Raw genomic sequence first — 20,529 nt, 5'->3', positions numbered from 1 at the left:
AAGGTCCCACGCAGCCACTCACACACTCCCCAGCAGGATGGGAGAATCGTAGAATGAGAAAAGAGAAGGATGGAAGGCTCATGGGTTGAGGCATTTCTACAGGTAAGGAAAAGGTTATGAGCATAAGCAAGGGCAATCAACTTTGCATCCTGCAGTTCAGAAATTTTGCTGTGTGCTCTATTTTCACTGTGCAGCTTGTGCTCTCTGGTTTCAACCATTCAATTTCTGGGAGAGCTTGTTTGGTGCTGCTTTTCTTTGGAAGGTTCAGTAAATCAGAGAAGGTATCTAAGGTTTCTTTCATCTGCCACACTCATGGTCTGCAAGTATACCCACCTTTTTGACAAAGTTATGCTCTTCACCTTAAAAACACATCTAAGCAGAAACTTCAGATTTTGTTTCTTACATTTTTTGTGTGTAACACAGTTTGAGGGTTTGTCTGGAATGGTTTTTTTTTGAAACACTTAATACTTTTGTTCACACTGCTTACAGCAAGGAGATGCACACAATATATAAACTAAATAAACTTTTTATTAGCAAGGCTCTTAACATACAGTTTTGCATTCAGCAGCTTAGCTGATGAAAACAGTTTAAAGCAGGTTGAATCACTCTAGATACTACTAAAACTGAATGCTGTATCCCAGCATAAAAACATGTTTAATTTTCAGTTTAACTCACACCAATTTCAGCTGACTTCCCACTTTCCCACATCAGCTGGAGAAGCCACAGGTTTGGTTTTTTTTTGGAGAAGACTACCAAGATATTTGCACTGTTGAAGTGTGATTCTATTTCTGTCCATTCACATCTATGAGTCTGTCTTTTTTTCTGCTACCCTTAACTCCCCCATCTTCTCCCAGAATGGTGGCGGTTGTGCGTCAGGGCTGGCCTCTCCTTTGTCATTGCATCATTGCCTATATGTGGAAAGTGTGTTTGCAGTCAGCTTGAGTTCCTCCATCCAGCCACCTCCCCATCACCTCCCTCTGAAATGCCAAGTCCCTTCCTTGCCTTCATTCCTGATGTGTGACAGGCTCTATTCCATATTAAATCCTGAGACTGAATCCTAACTGAGTAGCTAAAGCTTCTACTGTAGACCTACCTCTAACCCACTCACCCATCTTGCTCCAGTCCATGTTATACAAATGATTTCTCAGTCCTGTCTCTTCCTCTTCCATAAAACTGGAGGGAGTCTTGCACCTTCTCTTGCTTTTTTCCATTTCTTGAATCAATGGTCAGTCACATTTGGCCACATCTGGTTTGAGTTACAAATTCCCAAACTGATTTTTGCTTGATTTTCAAATCCCAATTGTGTTGATGTTGTTTTGGTATCACCTTATAATTCAAGCCAAATGTGACAAAAAAAAATGAACCCTCTTCCTTATCGGTATTCCTCCCTCTTCCTCTTGCAATCTTTGATCACCATCATCATCACATTCCAGTGAGATAGTTACAAAAATGCTACACAATATCAGATATCCCTGACTAGCAACTCCCTCTAGCACTTGCTTTAGCGCTCTGCCCATACTGCTCTGCTGCAGCTTTTATTACTGGAACCTCTGTCAGTCATCGGTTTCAGTACCAGATCCATGCAAAACACCTTCTCCCACATTCTGAACACTGAAGCTCTCTTTTCCTCTGCAGTTTGATCTTTCATTTGACTTGAGTTCCCTACTTCTCAAAATCAAAATAACTGACTTCTAGGTGACACTTATTTTAATTTTTTTGCCTTCCGTCTGTAATCAGTTTTCACACATTAAGATTAAACAAGCCTAGCATGCAAACCACAGGAGTATTTATCATCTTGATTATTAAAAAAGAGAGCAAAAGAGAGGTTTTGCTCACAAGTTGCTTACAGAAAACATTATGTGTTTACACTGCTCATCTTTAAAAAGTATGATGCAAGCATACTCCAGCGAAAGATGAAAACAGGCACTGCCACACACGAAGAAATGATATTTACACAGTATGTCCAAGTCCAGGTGCATTGTATGTGAGCAAACATAGGTAGATTAATATAGTCCTTTATATAATTTCAAACTGGAATTCCAGCATAGCAGGTCTAACAGAAATGGGCAAGGTCAGAGTATTGACTCAGTAAATTGTGCCAAGGAGATGTAAGGTAACAGGATCAGTTCTTGAACAATAGCTCACTGTTCACATGGCAGCTGGTCCTAGCATCCAAACTGATGAAAAATACTCATATATCTAGTTAAAGAACAACCTAGAAATGCCAGGATTCTATAATGTTTTGTGAATACATAGCAAACCTAGTTGTTAATTTTCTTTATGCTGTCATGGAAGTCTCCAGAGGGTGTCTAGGGACATAAAGCCCAATTTTAGTTTATTGAAGCATTCACTGTAGGCTGGTACTTACACATTGCTCATAATAAAGAGATGGAGGAGGAAGATGCAAATTAAGAGTTACTTAGCCTTCAGAACAAGTTGTTTCCTGGTTTTGATAACTGCTGGTTACATATAGTTTTTAAGAGTTGGTTTATAAAGCCCTGAAAGTAGAAATTATCAGTTAGAAAATGACCTGACATGCAGACAGGTATAATATGAACTCAAGGTCAAGGTATGCTTGAGCTAAAATGTTCTAGTGTCTATAGACAAAACCATCTTTAGAACAGCACTTAGATTCACTGTAGCTATTAAATAACACTAGAAATGCTTTTCCCCCTGCCTATAATCCTTGTTCCTTACACCAAATTCATCCTTGACCACGTAATTCAAGCTTCAAAAATAAATTCAAACTTAAACTCCTAGTGTACCATATTCCCAACAGTACACTGTTTCAGAAAAAGAGCTGTTTATAATTCCTTACTTCAGGTTTGTACCCCTAAATGTCACCAAAACCTTTCTTTTTCTGTCAAAGATGCTTCCATTTTAATTCTTTTTGCTAAGGAAATCAACTGTTATAGTTATTTCAAAAACTTTTCTTTCCGGTTGGGCAAGGGAAAATGGGGAAAATATTTATACAACAAGCTCTCACATCTATTGAATGTTCCAGTCTTCCTCTCACTCTAAAAGAAGAACCCATAATATGACAGAACATTGTTATTGTAAGATTCTAATGCATTGTCTAAATTAAGACGTAAGAGTATAAACCTTTTGGCATTTTTGGCTCCCTAACTCACTCAAAATTAACACATTACTATATGGACAGTAATAAAATCAGCTTCCTTTAAAGCATATGTGTGCTACCTCTTCCTGTTTAGAAATGTCTGGGAGCACTGTCAAGATCCTGCTATTACAAGAAGATACCTGCTTGCTTTTCAGAAGTATAAAATATGGTAGCAGAGTAACAAAGCCTTATCTCTTGGCACCCCATGTTGCTGATCCAGTCCTACAGCTTTGTCAGCAAAGACAATTGCACACACGTTGCATTGTGTGCACTTGAGTTAATGGCCAGTTACAAATCCCCGGCAGAGCTCTTGTCACAGCCCACATCTCCCCCAGGAGGATGGGACACCCCCAGCCTACTGACACTTCAGCACCTGTACGTCTGCACTTCACACTGCACGTGTTCTTCACAGCTTTCCTCCCATCACCCCTCACTGCTCATCAGTCAGCAGTGAAGACTCACTACTGCAAATTTTTTTGTTTGCAAATTTTACTCCCTTTCATTCTCTTTTAAGAGCATTTGGCCTAAAAATGGTCTTTCCTTTCAATTGGGTACGCAGGCCTGTCTAGAAGTTGAGGTTTTAGTTTGATTTCCTCCAGCTTTGAGTAAACACTCTGGACTTCTGGCTCTAGCCTTCTTTTCAGTTCTTGAGCTGTGAGAGAAAGAAGCTATAGCCATCTCCTTCTACAAAATTAGTATTTTTCATTATGCAAACATCACTCTATGAAACTATTAAAAAGAAGTTGCCTACATCCACCAGGCCAGAAGTAAAATACAAGAATTCCCTAAGTGCTGAGGACGAGGGACCTGGAACTGTGGGATACTTTGGTGTCCCTTTCTCAGTGCATAACCACTGTTCCTGGGAGCCACTCTTTTCATGCAGTCACTGGCAAGCTCAGGCTTCTACTCCAAGACAAAGCACTTTCCTGAGAGAGAGAAGAATTCAGTGTTGTTGTCACCACTCTCTCTGGATTACTTGCAGAAAGGATTCCTGTGTTTACTCACTTGGGTGAAACTTAGGCTTACTCCTTTGTGGAAAGTTTTAAGTACAATTCAAACTTTCCAGAGGTTCTGGAAAGAGCCAGATTGTTAGAAACATCTAGTAGGAGAAATCTGACTCCCAGTTCAGCATCTGGACACTACTTGAAATACTCTTAGCAATAATTTAACTAGAAGACACATTAATTCTCACAGCATTAAGAACCAAATCCAAGTGTAAAAGCTGTTTTTCAGCTAGTCTATTAGAAAATACACAGTATGGGTTAACACAGTTTTAAAAAATCTGTAATCCAAATTAACTTACTTCAGCTAAAAATTACGTTCTTCCTGTCTGCATTTTCTTGATAAATCTTAAGTACTAAGTACCCTTTTAAAATACACAATGTTTAAAAGTTTATTCTTCTCAACGAAAGAAGAGCTGAAAGAAACAGTCTCCCTTCTGTAAATTATTATATTACACAGGAAATTCAAATGCTTGTTGGTTTTTTTTCATCTGAGAAACAAGTTGTTTCCCCAAAAGACAACTATTCAGTGCCAACATCTAATTCACAATAAATGCAGTAGGTAAAACTATCTTAAGGCAAAGCCTGAACTCTTCTATCATCTAGTTCCTCAAAATACTAAACAGGAGAGAAACAGAAATTTCTCTCAAAATCAGAAAGGCGACAATAAAAAAGTCTAGCTACAACTTGAAATCTAGCAATTCCTAAAAGACCCAAGATGATCTTTTAGCAAAGCTTTGGTTGAAAAAAGAATTTTTACACTGGCTTAATAAGCATGGTCGCTGAGATTTCTCTGCCCATCTAGGGGGTCTCACATGCAACTTTTTACCTCAAAAATACTGGCAAGATTGATGCAAAAAAATTAGCAGTTAAACCTCAAGGTGCTGTAAGATTGCAGTGAGATACTTGAGTAAGGATAGGTCGAAGATCTCTGCTACAAAGTTGTCACTACAACACACAGAGCTTGCAAGTAGCTGTAGCAGCTGAGGCTAAAAAAAGGCCTACATACATCCAGGTTTTTTCCCCATCTTGCAAAATAACTGCTAAGTAAATATTTTTTTTTTGCTGCCATTTTAAAGGTCTCCTGTGACAAATGAAAAAGCAGTAACATGCCACGTGTTGTATTTGGACATTTATATTGATATAAAGCTGCAGGAATTTAATCACAGTGCAGATGTATTCCCAGTAACTAAACTGCAATAAAATTCTATAATCAAGTATTTCGGACATGTAACAGTTAAAATTATTAGGCATCACAGGTTTAGAATTGGTTCCTATATACAGAGTTTCTTCCAGAGAAGGCAAATTGTAGAATCTCAATTACAATATGAAGAAAACAAGCCTAGATTTTAGTGGAATTAAAATCAGCTCAATATCAGTATAAGAAAGTACCTTAACTAGTACTGACAATGTACAGCTAAAGCCAACCATGAGGGCAATGCAGAAATTGATAGAAATCTTCCTTTGTTTGTGTTTAGGCTAAACACAAGTGGGTTAAGTGGGTCTACACTAAAACTTATTAGTAGTAGTAGCATAATTTCATAAATTATTTTGGACTTCCACTGAAAATATGAATTTTAACCTTGCATCCTTTACCTTTTCAACTTCTGCGTCCAAATTCTGAGTAACTTACTCAGATGCATATAGACCTGCAGTAGCCACAGAACCCTGTAATTTAGTAGGCACAGAAAACAGGCATTTATTGAATATAGCTGTCTACTATTTATGAAAGTTTAAGACAGCTGGGAAACTAGCAACCACTAGCAGTTTCACAAAGCCTAACTTCCTTTCTAAAATCTGCTGAAGTTCAATATGGAGATTTTTAATCACACAAATAGAATACTTGAAATTAACACAGCATTCTTTAACACTAAAAACCCCAAACAGAAAAATAACACCTTTTGCAATGAATTAAAACATTTGGTAAAAAAACAGTTAAAACCAATTATTTTTGTCTATTGAGAGTTCTGGGAGTTCACTTTCCTAACTTAACCTCATGACTGTAAATAACCTACCAGTGTGTTTAGTTGAATTAACTAATGTAAAACCCAGCAAATGATATCTAGGTCTTACATTATGGAGTGGAAAGATGAAACTTGGATTCAGAGGTAGATACAAGTTAAGTCTTTGTCTTTCATAAGAAGCTTTAAGAGATAGAGGAACTATTGCATGTTTGTTTGTGATTGGTTTGTTTTTTAGCTGTCTGTAAGATATAGGCCTTTCTTAAGTTTCAAAAACTGCAGGCTAAAATATTTTACTGTCATGTGCTGCTCTAGGAAAAAAAAAAAAAGAGAACCAATTTTTGGTCAAATGGGAGATGAGAATATCTATCACCCACCCCACCTTCATCAGCCAAGTGATCCCATTCAGTCTTCCTGAGCTTGGAAGCAAAACCCCCTTAATTTTCTCATGTACCTAATTTTTCAGTAGTACACCAGATACTCATGATACTGACACTGTAGTAAGAGCACTTACATCAGTACTTTATTGTTTATGTTAATGCGTAGTCTCAGAAATGTACATATATCACTGTAGGGGAACATCTCATGTTAGTCTTTGTGCACTCACCCATGTCTAGGCATAGTGTGAAGAAACATTAATGGATTGTGTCAAAACGTTAAAGATTAAATGGGAATGCTTATTCTTTTATTCCAATTACCAGGATAATTTAGAACTATTGAGGAATACTTGCTTACAGAAGTCCTTCTTATAGTTGAAACCATTTTACTAAGTGCTCATTCCAAGTATTACTGTGGTATATAAATAAAATACTTGTTTCAAGCAGAAGGCTCCAAATTTGCTTTGGGACAAAGAATCACTTTGTACTAAACAAGCTTTCTGCTTTTAGAAGTTATTTCCATCTCATGGTAAGAGTATTCTTGTCACATTTGACACTAAAACGTAAAACCACTCTTGTAGGCATTGCCTTTCACAGACGAAGTCTGCTCTTATAGTTGAGCAAGAGATGACAGACAGGCAGGCCAAGATAAATTAGTCTCATTTTCTGTTTATCTGGAAGCAATTCCAGTTGAAATCAGTTGGAATAGCAGATCAATTTTTTGTATTTTTAAAGAGTGCAGTATCCTTTACCAAGCAATACAAGCGCAGGTTACTTGTACACAACAGAAATGTGACTGCTATCAACTTTTGCTGCCAGTGAGTTTTCTGTTAAGACTACATCTGTAATCCTGGATGTAAGAGTGTCTAATGTCTCATTTATGGTACCCCCTCACCTCCTCCATCCCCACTTTCAATCAATTCATGTTTCTTCTTTTGTCTTATTGCCAAGCATCGTGCAATGCCCAGTGCACCTCCTTTTAAAAACCGTACGAAGTTGTCTCCCACCAGAGGCCCTAAAGCAAAGAGGTTGGCTTCTTTAGTGCATTCATAAGTGTATGGATCAATCTCTATAGGATTCCCCTTGCATGTGATGGGCTGATTGGAGTGATGACCTATGCTATGTCCTTGGTCCTTTAAAAAGAAAAGATTTGGGTGAGAACCTATCAGAACTAATGCTACAGAAAACTTCAAAATTTTCTTCAGTCCGGAGGGACTCTGAAGAACACATTTCATCTCAGGCTTGAAGGAAAGCACATTGTGTTCAGGGAAACTAGTGTAAGCAGAATGTTGGTTAGAGTCCACGGTATGAGACTGAGTACACATCATGTGATAGACCTTATGGTACTCAGGGTAAAGCTTTTTAGGTAACTGTTTGAATATTAGGCTTGTGTCGGTAACTCTTCTACGAAACACATGGACTACCGGGATGTTGTTGTTATAGGCACACAGTACTGCATCAGCTGCTGTCAGTCCAGCACCCACAATCAACACAGGGTCTGCCTTCCCACGTAACTTTCCTTTGCTGATTGCGGCTCCAAAGTCAGACATGGAATGGAGGACAAAAGGAAAGTCTTCTCCTTCAACCTGCAGTCGGCCAGGAGAATCAAAGGTTCCAGTTGCAAGAGCCACATTCTCAGCAAAGAGGCAGAAGGGCACATGAGAGCCATCTGTTGCTCGCTGATAACCTCTGACTTCCCAGTTTCTCTTAATAAGTGATTTCTGTCCATCTTCCACTTCCAAATGCTGTGTTGAAATATCTTCGTTTTGGTGACTTCTACCTTCATCATCCTTTTCTCGGTAAAGCCTGGACACTGATGTTATGTAAACATTGTCTCTGAAATTCTTTTGGAGGCCCATGACTTTAACATAGTGTTTATAATAACAAGCTATTTCCTCTGGCATTACTCGATCGCTCTTTATATTTCTGAAAGAAAATTGAATGGTTCTGGTTAATGAATAGACCTTATTGGTAATTTGAATATCAGATATGATATACCACATGACAGGCCAAGTTTATGAGGACTGAATCTGCTCAGTGTAAATGACACTGAGTTCAGCATATTTAAAGGCATTTGATTTATTTGTTCTTGTTTCCAAATACACAAGATCAGCTAACTTTTTAAACACTGTTTTAAATGTTTAAACAATGTAAATTGCTATGGTGATTAACAAATTAGGTGTAACAAAACTCTGGAGTCTCACAGCAGCTCCACATGAAGTGTTTTACAAAGTTTAACATCACAACTATCAATAATACAGTATTGGCTAAACTTGTACCAAGTGAGAATACACTTACTTACGATGTAATTAATTAAATCAAAAAGTTAAGTGCTGATTTTGAAACTCTAGGTTCAATATGTTACTGGAACCAAATATTCATTATGCTTTACAAAAGACCTCTCCCTTGGGTATGGTTAAGTTCACTAAGTATCAAATGAAGTAGTCCCATGTCACATGAATGAGCAAAGCAAACAGGACACAGAGTGTTAATGCAACTATGTAAACAGGATTGTGAGGTTCAAGTGTTCAATAAAAACCATTTTTGCACTGCAACCCTGCTATTACATCTGTGCTTTTCTCATGATTATTGCAGTCTCATTTATAAGAAAAATAGCTGACAGTGTAATTACTTGGAACGGTTGCATGAATTTTGCTGCTTCTTTAGTAAGGAAGTGAGCTCTAGGAAAAGGGCAAAACAAACTGTAGTGAACATGAGGATTGCCACTAAATTACACTTAAAATCATATTTACAAGTAATCAGGCCATTCATTTTCTTAGTGTAACAATATAATAGCACATATTCTTTTAAATGCTCAGGTTACTACTCTGGAAATCCTCATGAGATATTTATTGGAAGAGAATAGCGTGACAGTGTGACACCTCTTGCAAGTAAACTTAGGAAACTATTCTACATAACTAGAATTTTACATTATCATCAATCCTTTTAAATAAGCTTGTTTAATTGTAGTATAACCGGTCAGCATTTCTGGTTTTGGCATTGTTGAAAACTATAATACATAGCTTCAGATAATAAGCAGCTTATGGGATTTCAGTTAAGCAAGGAGGCAAGATTGCTGTGGTTATCTAAGAAAAGGATTAAAGAACAAAGCTACAATTTCCTCACTTCAAGGGTTGTCCTGAAATGAGTAACAGTCTGCCCTTAAAGACATATGCTCAAGTAACTGTAGCTCTTCTTTTTCCATACATGGTGCAAAATCAACTTCCTTTAATTTTGCTAGAACAAAGTCAAAAAATTAAAATTTTAGAAAAAGCTCATGTTGAATGTTCTTATGTCCATCTGCTGACACAGACCTTTATGAACTGAAGTAAAACCAGTGAGCTTGCACAAGATTAATTTTTCTTCTCAAGTTTTTTCAATAAACTTATTGCTACAAATTAACACTGAAATACTGAATTATTCTCTTAAAATTCACAGATTTCAGATGCTGCAGCTTTGCCTGTACAAGCAAATGCTGAAATATTTACCTTCCTGAATTGCAAGAAAGCTGGTATGCAAGTGCGCAGCAACTTCAGCTGCATGGGTGTTGAAAGAGGAACTTGCAATACCTCCTTCAGTGGATTTCAAATTCCTTCCTCCATCTTCCCTCACCTCTGATCAGAACTGCTTTCAGCAAGTGCCTCTTTCTGAAATGCTGCTGGAACACACTGCTGCCTGTACGTTTGCTTTCAATGCACTCACCAACAACTATTCTGCCTGACCATTGCCAAGCTTTTTTCCATCAGAATACACACAGCAGAAGAATTTCCAGTGCCATCAGGCAATTTAATAAACTAAACAAGAAGCTCTTCTGTGAACAGTAAAGTTTGAGTTATATCCAGTTATCTGGATTTTTATAGCCACTAGGATTCCCAAGCAGATTCTGCAGTATCTTTACCTGCGTTTGCTAGCTGCCCACTCCTTGAAGCTGAGGCCAGGCAATTCCATCCAGTCTCCAAAACTGATGGTTAGCATGGAGCCCTCCATGGACTATGGAGAAAATATGAAGATGCATGATCAGACACATTTCAAATTCAAATTTCAATTCAAATGTAAAATGGAAATTAAAAAAAAAATCAAATGTAAAAACCAGTGAAGCTCTTCTCATTGTACTCATTTAGAGCAACAAATAACAGAATACAACATAAAACCAGGATATTAAATGAAGAACTGAAGAACTATTTCTAACACTTAGATAATAAGCAACCACATGAGCTAATAAAGAAGCTGAAGAGAGAGCATGTGAAAGTGAAACTAAAAGCAAGTTATTTTAAATACAAAAGAGGAAGGAAACACAACACATGTGAAAGCAGCATCATTAAAGACACCAAAATTTAAGATTGTGTATAAAAGCACCTGGAAACAATGCAGACAAGAAAAAAAGTTATAGAAAATACTCTTCATTATAATTCACTAAATGTGAAGTAACAAAAAACCAGGTAATATAAGACAGCACTCATGGTCACAAACACCCAAGTAAAGGGCAACTTCTTCCTTCCCTTCTCATGGCTCCCACTTACTTGGCCTTTGCTGAGCCACTGGAACTGCAACTGGCACTACCATCTAAAACAGCCCTAGAGCAAGGCAGTAAGAAAAATCCCAAAACACAGTTATCAAGTTACTCTAGGAGTGAGATGCAATTTCTACTCACGTGCCAAGCCCCGCCAGGTGGTCCTTTTCCAAGCACTATGTGGGGAATATAATTATGCTGCTCTAACTTCCAGTGCAGAACAGGCGGGTAGTCATAGCCAAAGTCAGCATCTGGGTGAAGCAAGGTATCAAAAAGCACTGCAACTGGGTTTGAGGAGCGTCCTTCCAGGCCTTCTGACAGGTACTCCAGGTCCTGAAGGATGACAGATTTTAAACTTTTAATGTCATCATGCTATTCTGATGTGCAGAAGTTGAATTGCAACAGAAAACACAATTCAAATTGCATTTTAGCTAAAGGTATTTAATATAGAGATTCAATCAAAACACTTTTCAGAAATAATTGCTATGATTCAGTTCTTTGTAACTCTGAACAGTGTATCTCACTCATTTAAAAATTACATGTTAATAACAGTAATTCTGGGGCAAGTTCATTATTTGTAGAACAAAGAAGTATGTGGACAAATAGAGATCAGAGCAACTTAGTAATATCTGTATTTATAGACAGCAGACTGCTTTTAACAAAGGACTGCTAATACTTCTAGGAGCCCCATTTTGATAAAGCAAAACTGGAATCTAAAAACATTAAGCTTTAAACATAAAGCTCTTGACAGCTTTTACCTTGTTCCAGCACTAACTGTATTATATCTTAAAATAATGAAGATAAAATAAGCATTTTCTAAAAAAAGTAAAACTAGGATTATTTTACACATCAGTTAATGTTGAGAAAAATTTCTAGAACTTTGTAAAATTCTCATTTCAGCATGTATTAACCAGTCTTGTTCTAGTAATTGCAAAAATTATAAAATAGGAAATATTTGAAGAGAAAATAGAGATTTGAAGAAAGAACTGGACATAAGACTAATTTTTGCTGACAAAAATTTGCTGACAGTACAGCTTAGATTCCTAATTAGTCAAAATATCAGGGGGTTGGGAGAGGATGAAGTATGAAACATCTGTAGCCACAACTTAGGCAACTTACTCTCCTGCAAAAGAAAAAGCCTTTGAGACCTAGGGTAAACATCACATGCAAGTAGCACAGCACTGAAACAAAAACACCCTCCAAAATCCAAAGCCAAACAAAATCCTATTTTCCCCCTACAAATTTAAATCCATGTTTGTATTTCAAATAGATTAGTCACAAAGGCAATACAGTGATAACACTGTCAGTAATCCATGAGGAGTACAGCAAGGTGAGTGGAAAACAGTGTTAACATGGCAAACTAATGGACAAGTGGAAAGAAAAATGCTGGAGAAGATTTAACTAATCCAATCAAGACAGAAAAATTTGACATATACATGGGTAACAACTACAGCACAAGAGGAACTGTCAGTACAACACAAACACTGAAGGATGCATACTGTTCCAAAAAGAAAAATGGATTGTGTTTATAGAGGATATATGTCCCCAGTACAACTAAAAATGAAATCATAGTAAGAATTGGAGTATTTAAGAATATTTTAACTTGAACTACATGTACTTTATGTATGCTAGTAGCACGTGTTCCTTGGTGATAGTGCCCAAATATCCCAGGACATGACAAATGGAATTCCTGCATCAGCCACTGGCCAAGTCAGGCTTTAGATACTCCCAGCAAGTAGTAAGAACACAACAAAGAGCAGACTGTAAAACAAAAAACCACCACAAACTAAAAGCCTTCAAGAGCCACAAACAACACTACACAGCCCAGGTTTGGATCTAATGGTCATGAGTTGATTCTATTTAAATTAACAGAATAACAAAATAACTTATTAATGCACTAATGCTTGCAGTAGAAAAAGAGCTGGACAAGAAGGCAACCAAAGCTTACTTGGTCAACAATGGAAAGATGTCGAGCTTCTTCTAATTTTGTATGTAGAATGGGGTTTGGGTGTATAGCTTCAGGAGACAAATATGGCCTGTATCCAGAGAGCAGGTAAGAAAGGCAAATTCCTGAAGGTCCATTTCCTATTAAAGAAAAAAATTACTGCTTTAGTAAAAATGTTTATTATCTACAGTTTGTTAATCAGTAAATATACAGCAACAAAATAATACCAAAGTAGTATAATGCCAGACAGTCTTGATTTCAAAGTAGCTTATAAACTTTGCAGTAAAATAGAGCTTTTTATAGGACCATCCTCCAAATAAACAGTGCAAATTTTTTTCAGTTAAAGAGAAACAAATGTGTGACTTTTATACCAAGAAGCAAAATGCATATAAAGAAGTTCCCTAATTTACTATGTCACATTCACTACTGTGTGAAAATGGCTGACAGATAATGGTCTGTCAGTCACAGTGATAGCTGAATATTATTGCCATCTTACAACTCTGCATTCCCACAGGCACTGTACAACACAGAGCAGAAACACAATCTGGATTACATGCTCTTCAGGTCTGTACATAAAATAAAGGGAAGAGACAAGCAGAAAGCTTAAGACTGAAAGTCAGATGAGAAGTTAGACCTGCAAAACAACAACATAAAAGGTAAATGACCACAGACCTCCTGTGGGTAAGTGGTAAAGTACAAGAAATTCATGTAAGGCCACGTTCATGTTCAGGAAGAGTATGAAATCAAACACTTTTATTAGCTTTGTAGCATTTTCAATTTGTATATGTGTATTGCTGAAATTTTAATAGACACTTATTTTTAAAATGTTATTAAAAGTATGAGATATATGGGACCAAAATACTACTATAAGGCAAACATTTCTATTTATTTGACTAGTATTAAACAAAGCAGGGGACCATATTTATCACATGCAAATACAGAAGTAATGTTCATGTTGCAAAGTCAGACACCAAAAGTTACAGAAAGCTAAATCAGAAAAGTATGTGCTGTGATAAAAAAATTAAATATATGGCTATGTGTTGTTATTTCTATAGCTCGTCTTACTCATTAACTGAATAAAAAGCAGTGTTCTCCTAATGAGCCACCTGTCAGTACTTTGTCATTGTTTGCACACATGGTATTTAGCACACACTATGCAAATTCTGGGTTCAAGTTACTAATTTATTCTTACTTTAGTACAGCAGGCATTGTTGGATGTTTGTTCTTACTTCTAAACCATTTCATCTCTTGATGTCAAGAGTTCACAGGTCACTTACTTACTTTTCCCTATCACCTCTGCACACACTATTTTCATCATCTGTTAACAATCCCATTTCTCCAATGCCTGTCTCTTCTCCCTTTTCTGATTCCTCAGTTCTAAATTCCCCATCACTTTGCTGAGGCTCTGTTCATTCCCAGTAGACTCAGAGGTGACCTTATCACTCTCTACAGCTTCCTGAAAGGTGGCTGTAGTCAGGTGGGGTTGGTCTCTTTCACCAGGCAGCAACTGGCAGAACCAGAGGATACAGTCTCAAGCTGCACCAAGGGAAATATAGTTGGATATTAGGAAAAAGTGATATCACGGAAAGAGTGATAAACTTCTGGAATGGCCTTCCCAGGAAGGTGAGCACACCATCTCTGGATGTGTTTAAAAAAAGACTGGGTGTGGCATTCAGTGCCATGGTTTAGTTGAGGTGTTATTAGGGCATGGGTTGGCCATGATAATCTTGACAGTCTCTTCCAACCTAGTGATTCTGTGATGTTAAGGTGAATTACTTCACTGAGCTCCCTGAACTTTTCTGAGACTATCCAGAGAGCTGATCCAAACCCAGCTCCTACTCTTTAAGCAGACTGAATCCAAGGGAAAGAAATCCCCTGAGGATATGCTGTTAAGAACACACAGGATGAGGTTCAGCTGCAAGGTCTGCAATTAGACTTGCTATCGTTTCTCAGAAAATTCTTGGGAAAAAGAGAAAAAAATCCTTTTGAAATGACAAATTTTGTTTTTTATTTACACACAGTGAGTCCAATAAGACCTCTGACTGCAATTAAGAGATGTAACTATTACACAAACTTCAGTTGTGCAATGAATATAACCAGAAAGCCCATAACCCTGTTCATTTAAGAAGCAGTTTGTTTGAATATCAGCAAAATCTTCTCTTGATCAACAGCAAACTGTAGTACAATCACCTTTACATTATGTGTCTAAATTTAAACCAAATATTCAACTTCAAGTATCATAACAGCCTTGTTATTTGGATAAGAAGTAACAACATTCCACATAGTAATGATCAAAACTAGTGCAGAAGATGAAAATGTTTAGCACAGAACACATTCTAAACTTAATAGCTGCAGCATGAAATTGTTCAACCCCGATGTAATGTATCTGTTTCTTCCCAACATAGGTACTGCACACAAATTATTAAACCAGCAGAGAGTGTGTTCACACATGGGGGGGGCAGGGGCGATGACAACAATTTTCATACTCCTCTATTACATTATCAGATCATTTTAGATCCCTTTGAAGGCTCTTCAGTAGGCTGTCAGTGGAGAAGATCAGCTTGCAAGGTGTCTGAAATATAGCTGTGAAGAAGCATTTGGATGCTGGAGAAGTGGTCAAGGCAGCTGTGTTTGGTGTCAGCACCCAGAAAGGTGCTCTAGACAAAGTAAGTACTGAGCACAGGTATTTGCATAACACATATTTGCAAAACTAAACAGTGGAAACTGAATCATAAACCATATGACAAACCTATACTAAGGCCGACAAAATGCCAGGACACAATTCCCTTCAACTGTGATGCAGAACTCATCAAGTGATTCACGTCTGTCACATACACGTAAGTCTGCTCCATGAGCACTATCTTAAACTACCACAAAGAGAGCTTTGAGGACAGGCACTGTACAAACACCAGTCTTTCAAAGTTGTGGAGACACTGTGAACACGATTATGTTGCAACATCAATCTCCAAAATCTTTGCTTGTTTACAGGTAAGTACTTGCTCTAGTCCCAACAGCTTTGGACTAGCTTATTGAAAACCTTCTTTACTTCAAATCTTTTCTTTATCCCCTCATGAAGTCATGGCAAGAATGAGCTGGTGACCAGCTGCTGTTGAAAAACCTTGGCCCAATACACGTTATGCTGGCACTCTCAATTGAAAGTTGTGTACCTACAGAGCCTCCTCCCTCTGTCCCTCTGTTACCCTGTCATTTTACAAGTACAAGCCCTTAAGTGTTCTATCAAGACTACAATTTATTATTTTAAACTAGTCGAATTGAGCTGGATTCACTTTGGAAAAGATGGAAGAATATTTAGATATTAGTGATGGATGCAGCAGAGAAAAAGGGCTATTAATGAGAGGTTAGTACCTAACCAACACAGAGCACACATTATGCTTTTCACTCTTCCACATGACCCCACAGATATCTACTGGTGTACCACTGACAAACACCATGCATACAGAAATAGGTATATCACATTAATCAAACCCTATGTTATCAACACTAGAATCAATACAGTTCTTCTGTTAATACTCCCATATTTGCTGCTAAATAACATAGCTGACTTTTTCAAAGCACAATTTAAATTCAAATATACTCCAACAAGTGCCTTAACATAATATAATGTTACTGTTGTTATTATAACAACTGTATTACTCTAATAAAGATCTTCAATGTAAGGGTTCTAAGCATTAGTTATTTATTGATAAATTATTTCACGCAGCAGGTCGATAAAGGCAATGGCACTGACAGTGAATCTTTAAAAAGAGAAAGAACTCACCTATTATTACTACAGGCAGGGTAAGAAGGGAGTCCCCAGGCAGAACTGTTTCTTCAATTAAAGGCATTCTTTTAATCTTCCTCCCAAGGCTGTCACCAAAGTACTGAACAAAGGAATTCAAAAGCTGTCCTTCGGTTTCAGTGCCGCTGTAAGTTCTAATTAAGAAGGACAGATGGGAGAAAACTAAAGTGAAACAGTGAACTGTTGTCAGAACAGTCTCTTCAAAAATAGTCACTTTTGATGTTTTACTTAAAAAGCTACGAAACTGGTGAAATCGAGACCAAAACAGATATGTTTTACCCAATCTACACAATTTTACTCTTCAGCACAGCTTTTCTAACAGAAGATTTTTTTAAAGTCTACTTTCTCACAGCAAGTCTACAGAGGGATAACAAAAAGGCACAGATGGCTCTGCAGAAGTGCAGATTTCTAATCTCAGTTTATACAAAGCCAAAGTATAGCCACAAGCATTATTTTGATCCCACACACAGTAGAACTCATTCCTCATTATCCTTATCAAATCAGGAGATACACACTGCCTAGCCAATTAACAACATTAAGGCCAGACAAAGCCTGAAGGAGCAGCTAAGGTACAACAGCAACGTTCATATCCCTTCCTGCTGGCTGAGCAGCACAGAGGGCTTCACCTCAACAAATCTCCATTCAGAGAGAAGTGAGGCTGGTTAAAGTTGGCAGTGGTGTGAGGATGAATCCTTGTGAAGTGATCCCTTTAAGCCCTACACATAACCCATCCTACCACTATTAAAAGTTTTTACAGAAGGAATTGCCATGTAGTCAGGTCAGCACCTGCACAGCAAACTGCTTTCACCACTAGCCATTTTCCTAATTTTTCAGTTCTCTCTCTGAAAAATACACTTAAGTTTCTCTTGCAACTCTTCACTGTGTAGATGTGCTTCTAGAATACAAAGACTTGTCTTATAATGTTTTCTATTTAATTATTTAGGAGTCCTTTCTGAAACCTTTCCAGGTCATTGAAGGAGCACACAAACTATCAGTCTAGCCAGAAAGACAGAGTCAAATTAAAAACAGTCTGTTACTGCAGTTATTTTGTCAAAGTAAGGACAACCAATTTTTAATCAAAAATACCGCTATCAACAAGGGGATAATTTTTTAGAAAAATTTCTAAAATTTTTTCTCTTTATAAACATGATTAATTATCAATAATAAATAAAAGTACTTGTATCTATGTCCTAGGACTTTGCATATCTTAAAACTATTCTAGTGTTTTAGCCATTATTTTCTACACAGGATCAAAACTGTAAGACGCTGATCCAATTCCCAGGGACTTCAAGAAGCCATGTAAACCGTGTACTGCCTCAACTCCCACAGCACCCAAGATTCTGTTTCAAAAGCCTTTCCTCAATGGGGAAGTCTGAAGTAAACTGGAGACAGAGCTGTGCAGTAACAACAGCAGCAGCACAATCTGCAACACATCTCCCTGATGGCATTGTTAAAAAGGGTGGGGAGCTATACTGAGGTTGCATTTATTTTGGAAAGTACTTGATATCACTATTCCCTGCAGTACAACAGAAAAAAAAAAAGAAATTACTTGCTTACTGTTTGATTACAGCTGCACATTAGCCCTTGCAGACACCTAACATCCAAACAGCATGAGTCAGATGAAGACAAGGAGTCAGCAAGGGGATATCTAATTATCATACTGATTTTTTTCACCTCTGCTTTTAGAAAGGAGAAGGTAGACCGCTTCATTTTTCAGCCTTTGCTCAAAGTTGACTAAGGCAATACTACCTCATGTTCTGCAGAAGACAGGCTTAACAGGAGCATGCATGCTTTACTGTGGATTTACTATACTTGCTGCGCTTGATGGAATATAAAACTGAAAGAAACATTTCAAAACTTATTTTAAGAGATATATGAACAAAGCTGTAGGCTACAGAAGAATCTTTTTAACAAGAAATGCTTAAAATAATAGTGTATCACAAATTACCAAACTGGTGAATTTGCACAGAAACATCTGCACACAATGTTCAGCTTCTTGTTCTTTACACAAGAATACCTGCACACAAAATGCAGTGCATAGGAAGGAGTGTTGTCAGCAGCATGTTCTTCCTTTGCAAGAACATCAGACCAGCAAGATCTCAAATTAGGGGCCACCACCTTCCTAACCTCTGAGCAGCACTAAAATCCACCAAGTACCAGCAGTTTTTACCTTGATAAAACTCACTGTAGACAGCTTTGCAGTGGTGGGGACTTGGCACAATCACCTACGGCTCTAGTCCTGCAGACATGCAAGTGGGCACAAGATGAGTCAGTTCCAACACTAGTGCCTAATTTATCTTATACTGGTCACCCAAATAACCTGGGGAATCACATTCTGTCAATCGCCAAGATTCTAAACATATGCAAAAATGTGCCTTCACGGTTTTGCCTTTTTTTTTTAATGCATCCATTAAGAGAAAAAACGCAACATACACATAACAGTTTTTTCTCCCATTTGAAAAAGCTAATAATAACAATTTGATAACAACTCGTTATTTGTTGCAGGTTATTAAAATAAATGGTACCTTTCCCAGGTAGCCGTTTTGAAAGATGCTAGAATACACTGCGCACTTTCAGGAAAAATAAAAAATAAAAAAAAAAAGAAAGAAAGGAACGGACTGTGATGGGCGGTTAACAGAAAACTCGTTACATAAAAGGAATCTGAATTTGGTCTCAACCTGACACTTTGAGAAGAGACTCTACCACTGCCAGACTCTTGGATGGATTTCGTTCGGGTGAGCGGGCGGAGCGGCGCCCCTGGGGGCCGGCACGGCGGGCGGTGCAGCGCTGCGAACCCCGGAGCGGCACCGAGCATCCGCGGGCGCGGGCTGCCCCGGCCCGGCTGCGCCTCGCCCCGGTGTCCCCGTCCTGGCCGCCCGCCGCCCGCGGCCCGGCTCCCGCGGCGCCTCACCGCCCCCCGCCGCCGCCTCACCTGAAGTGACCGGCCAGGGAGCAGCGGCAGCACCACACGGGCATGGGGAGCGCCGGCGGGGCCCAGCGATGAGGCTGCGGGGAGACACCGCACGCCGGCTCCCGCTCCTCCTCCTGCCGCCGCCACACTGGGACCCGCACCGCGCGCTCCCTCCTCCTCCCCGTTCACATGCGGCACCGGGTCACACGCGGGAGGAGGAGCCGCCGCCAGCACCGGCAGGGAGGAGGGACGAGCGGGGTGAGCAGAAAGGAGGAGAGAAGCGGAGGGGAGGGAAGGGGAGGGAAGCGGGGAGGCGGGTGCCGCTTCCTCCTGCCAGCGCTGCGGCGGCCCCGCGGCCCCGCTCCCGCAGGAGGATGCGGGCTGCGCCGCCTCCCCCGGGGAGGGCGGGGAGCCCCGGCCCGGCACGGGCAGTCCCGGCCGGCACGGGCAGCCCCGCGGCCCCCTGAGGGGAATGCTGTTCCTGAGGGGACTCACACCGGGCTGCGGGGCCGGCCCGGGAGGATCCCGTCCTGCCGTGCCCCATCGGGTTTCTCGAGAGACGCGCATGAAGAAGTTGACAGAAATCAAACAATTAAATTTTTTTCGACGCACCTTTTAACTAACAGCCACCTATTCGGGAACAATGCTTCTTATATGATCAGTTAGTAGCTTTGAATTGTGTCTTATCATAAATATTCTGCAGGAGTGCTTATCTATGGAGAAAGCATTCCTTGCCTAATTACACCCTTCTCAGTGACTGGGGTTGGCAGGAGCTCAGGAGGTCATCCTGTCCAAGCCCCTGCCCAGGCACGGCCACCCTGAGCCAGCTGCTCAAAACCAAGGCCAGGTGATTTTTGAGTATCTCCAAGGATGGAGAATTCATGACCTCCCTGAGCAACCTGCTCAG

The 20,529-nt window shown here is 39.1% G+C and overlaps 1 protein-coding gene across 2 annotated transcripts; it reads right to left on the bottom strand.

The window, feature by feature from the left end:
- Positions 1–516: 516 nt before the first annotated feature.
- On the bottom strand, positions 517–19,888 carry OSGIN2 (oxidative stress induced growth inhibitor family member 2). Of its 2 annotated transcripts, XM_039695641.1 has the most exons (7): positions 19,644–19,888; positions 18,882–18,950; positions 16,691–16,845; positions 12,916–13,052; positions 11,109–11,300; positions 10,356–10,447; positions 517–8,383 (listed from the first exon to the last, which is right to left on the bottom strand). In XM_039695641.1, exons 3-7 carry the CDS (start codon positions 16,755–16,757, stop codon positions 7,336–7,338), a joined length of 1,536 nt encoding a protein of 511 aa, XP_039551575.1. In that variant the 5' UTR covers positions 16,758–16,845; positions 18,882–18,950; positions 19,644–19,888; the 3' UTR covers positions 517–7,335. The 2 variants fall into 2 exon arrangements, with proteins under 2 accessions (XP_039551575.1, XP_039551574.1); XM_039695640.1 differs by lacking the exon at positions 18,882–18,950 and having other exon boundaries at positions 19,644–19,885.
- Positions 19,889–20,529: the final 641 nt, after the last annotated feature.

The sequence above is a fragment of the Passer montanus genome, unplaced genomic scaffold (genome assembly GCF_014805655.1).
Source record: "Passer montanus isolate IOZ18808 unplaced genomic scaffold, ASM1480565v1 scaffold90, whole genome shotgun sequence".
NCBI classification, from domain to species: domain Eukaryota; kingdom Metazoa; phylum Chordata; class Aves; order Passeriformes; family Passeridae; genus Passer; species Passer montanus.
Note: the sequence above shows the minus strand (reverse complement) of the source record. Positions and strands in the feature narration are given on the sequence as shown.

Excerpts from the sequence above, each read along its gene's own strand:
- OSGIN2 (XM_039695640.1), bottom strand. The coding sequence starts at position 19,687 with ATGCCCGTGTGGTGCTGCCGCTGCTCCCTGGCCGGTCACTTCAG. Across the intron at positions 16,846-19,643 it reads TCCCTGGCCGGTCACTTCAG|AACTTACAGCGGCACTGAAA; the intron begins GTGAGGCGGCGG and ends CTTCTTAATTAG. Across the intron at positions 10,448-11,108 it reads CACCTGGCGGGGCTTGGCAC|TCCATGGAGGGCTCCATGCT; the intron begins GTGAGTAGAAAT and ends TTTTCTCCATAG.